The sequence below is a fragment of the Buceros rhinoceros genome, unplaced genomic scaffold (genome assembly GCF_000710305.1).
Source record: "Buceros rhinoceros silvestris isolate BGI_N320 unplaced genomic scaffold, ASM71030v1 scaffold25740, whole genome shotgun sequence".
NCBI lineage: Eukaryota > Metazoa > Chordata > Aves > Bucerotiformes > Bucerotidae > Buceros > Buceros rhinoceros.
In genome coordinates this window covers 6,214-9,238 of record NW_010389408.1, presented here as the reverse complement: position 1 = coordinate 9,238, position 3,025 = coordinate 6,214, and the positions used below count along the sequence as shown (strand labels likewise).

The 3,025-nt window shown below is 53.8% G+C and overlaps 1 protein-coding gene across 1 annotated transcript in view; it reads right to left on the bottom strand.

Moving 5' to 3' along the window:
- The window catches only part of FRAS1 (Fraser extracellular matrix complex subunit 1), a gene marked incomplete at both ends in the record, with an annotated part of 49,120 nt that overhangs the window by 39,885 nt on the left and 6,210 nt on the right, over positions 1-3,025 (bottom strand). Inside the window, 5 exons of the mRNA XM_010134267.1 lie at positions 332-475; positions 1,358-1,498; positions 2,064-2,237; positions 2,642-2,782; positions 3,011-3,023. Coding sequence (XP_010132569.1) covers positions 332-475; positions 1,358-1,498; positions 2,064-2,237; positions 2,642-2,782; positions 3,011-3,023 — 613 coding nt within the window. The remainder of the gene's footprint in view (positions 1-331; positions 476-1,357; positions 1,499-2,063; positions 2,238-2,641; positions 2,783-3,010; positions 3,024-3,025) is intronic.

Below are 3,025 nucleotides of genomic sequence, written 5' to 3'. Positions count from 1 at the left end.
GGAACGTTTCAGAAAGGATAAACCCCCCAAACCCTTTTTTTTTTTTTTTTTTTTTTAATAAAAAACCAGCTTGATAAAGCTCAGAAACTGCTGGAGCCGCTCCCAGGATATGTTTATACACGTCGGCGTGATGGATTAAAGGCGATTTCTCTTTTTAACCAGAGAAATGCAATAGGTGGCTTCTGATGATAGGCTTGAGTGCAGGCCCCCAGCACTCACACAGTACAACCCCTCTGTGGAGACCCTGTTACCTCCCAAAACCGCACACAGCACCTTTCCTGATACGAGGAGGAGGAGGAGGAAACCCTCAGACTGGACTTCTCTCACTTACCCACGCAATAGCCCACCAGGTTGAGATACTGCTCCTCCTTGCAGCTCGTCCTGCACCTCCCGCCAGCCAGCGTGGCGTGCGGGTGGCAGGTGACACACTCCACGTCAGAAGGGCCACGGCACGTCTTGCAGGAGGGATGACAGGCTGGGTGAGGGAACCGACACTTGTTAGGCTCCTGGGACAGTCCACCTTAACGCTCTCCCCTCCCTGCAAAGCCAGCCCCTGTCAGCGTCAGCATTTTCGCCTACAAGAGCGGGACACAGAAGCATGGCACAGCCTCGGTGACGGCAGGGTCGTGGTTTGGAAGGCTCTCACACCCTCCTTTTGAATAAACAAGGGGAGGCAGGAGCTGGCAGTTCTAAAACGTGACCTGTCCTCGGCGTTAACCACGGTTTAGATCTCCATAAACATAAAGTACAAAGCGATTGGCCCTTTTATTCCTCCCCCCAGCAGGTAAGAGAGAGCGCAAAATGCACAGGGGAGATAAATTCGGTATCTTGGGATTGCACCAACAAGTGTGATACTCATGAGCAGAAAATCCAGGACTGATGAGCGCACAAAGCCCTCCCAAACCACAACCTCCAGCCCCGAATGCCACGCCAGCTCACTGGCTATTCTCTCTGCTAAAAGCCCAGCAAAAAGAGAAAGTATTTCCCCCAGACTGCTTTGGTACCCTTGCACCTCTAAAGGCAGAGAGATGCTGTACTTCCAGGACTTCCATGCTACAGATCCGAGGGACACAGAAAGGCTACAGCTAATGAGCTGTAAAAAAGAAAAATCTTTAAATCCCGCTTTTAAAGCTCTTCTATGAATAAAAGGACACAACTTTATAGACACCTCCCACCTCAGGACTCCCCCAGGCTTCGTACAGTTGCTCACTCCCCATGTGAACAGCACACAGAAAGACGCCACTCTCTGGACACTAGGATTTTGTTTAGCTCAGCTACAAACCCAACAGCATCTCTAATGACACCGCGAAACAAAATGCAGCCGTACAAGCTGCGGGTGCGGGCACCATGCACTCACAGTGGCAGCGGTTCTGGTGGCTGAAGAGCCCCTGGGGACACTCCGGGAGGCACCTGCCTTCGAGCAGGACGCGGGGAGCCAGGCAAGCTGTGCAGTCCTGGGCAGCGCTCCCCGCGCAGTCGGCGCAGGACGAGTGGCACGCTGCGGGGACGGCAGAAACGAGAAGACAGAGAGAGCCGCGTTAGGTCTAGTGTGGGAAGTCTCAAGCCTCGTGGTCTGGGTAGGTCGCTGTTAAAGACACAATCATCCCACCCTTACAAATGCCACTTCTTCCTTTTTTAAGATCCCCGAAGGCAAAAAAATGAGCCGATGCAGACTCTTTCCATCAAGTGGAGACGAAGAGATAAAATACATCGGTTTTAAGTTACATCCACACAGAAAATGGTTTTGATCAGGAAGAACTTGTTGCTGCTGCTGCTATTACTTCAGTGCTGTAGACTCACTGTCTCTGTGCCTGGTCTTTCCACAGAGGGAAATCACTGCCATTTCTGGAAGCACGTTGCTCCCGAGGCTTAGGGTGGGCTGTGCTGGCACCAGACGGTCAGTCTAACCTCTCAGCCTGCTTCTCTCTGCATTATTTTCACAATATTGCAGCATATTGTGGTACAGCTGCCCAGAACATTCTTTGCTGAAGTCCCTCAACACCTCAACTCCAGCGCAACCCCGCGCCCAAGGCTTTGCCCAGCCCTTCCCCTCCTCTACTCACGCCTGCAGACTCCTGCGCTGTCCCCGTAGAACCCAGCGTGGCACCGGGACAGGCAAAGGCCGTGCGCAGCTCCTTCGGCACGCTGCTGAGGCTGCAGGACGTCCTCCGGCGCCTGGCACTGCAGGCAAGCAGAGGCTCCCGCGCCGACGCAGGTACGGCAGGATGGGTGGCAACCTGGGGATGGGTCGAGAGGACAGTCAGGGGCACGGCTCTGAGACGGCTTTCTCGGAGAGTAGGATGAAGCCCAACAACCTGAGCGTCTGGACGGGGTGCAGTGTCTTCTACCACGGAAAAGGGATTTTGGAGAAATACTTGAACATTTGGCTGAGTGTAGAATTTCATCATCCACATCTTAACTTGTGGCAAGGGAACTCAGATGGAACGTATGTTTATTTCAACAACATAGAGGCAAAAAAAAAAGCCCCCAAATCGCTAAATCCTGGGGGTGTGAATGAAGAAGGTATTTGGGGAAATGTTCTTCTCCTGGTACTGGGTGCCGCAAGCACAGCCTGACAAAAGCCAGTATCGATACAGGGGTTTACAGCAGCTGAGGAACCTACTCCAAGCACAGAGCTTACCCTCGCAGACGTTGTGGTCCTGGTAAAATCCCTCTCCGCAGCCCCGCAGGCACTGGCCCCCGCGCAGCGCCAGCGGAAAGGAGCAGGAGGTGCACTGAGTGGCCAGAGGGCCCTCACACGTGGAGCAGGACTCGTGACAAGCTGGTAAAGAGAGAGAGCACACGGACCTGGAATATCCCATCGGAAACAAGGAAACCCATTCCCTGCCCCACTGGTGCTTCTGAGTAAAAGAAACACAGGTAGACATCTGGGGAGGAGAAGACAACATCTGGAGGGTGCCTCGAGAGCCTGAGAAAAGGTCATGCGAATAACGCCTCTCACCTCTGCATCTTGCCCTGCTACTGGGGAAGCAGCCGCTCGGGCGCTCGCCGCGGCACCTCACCT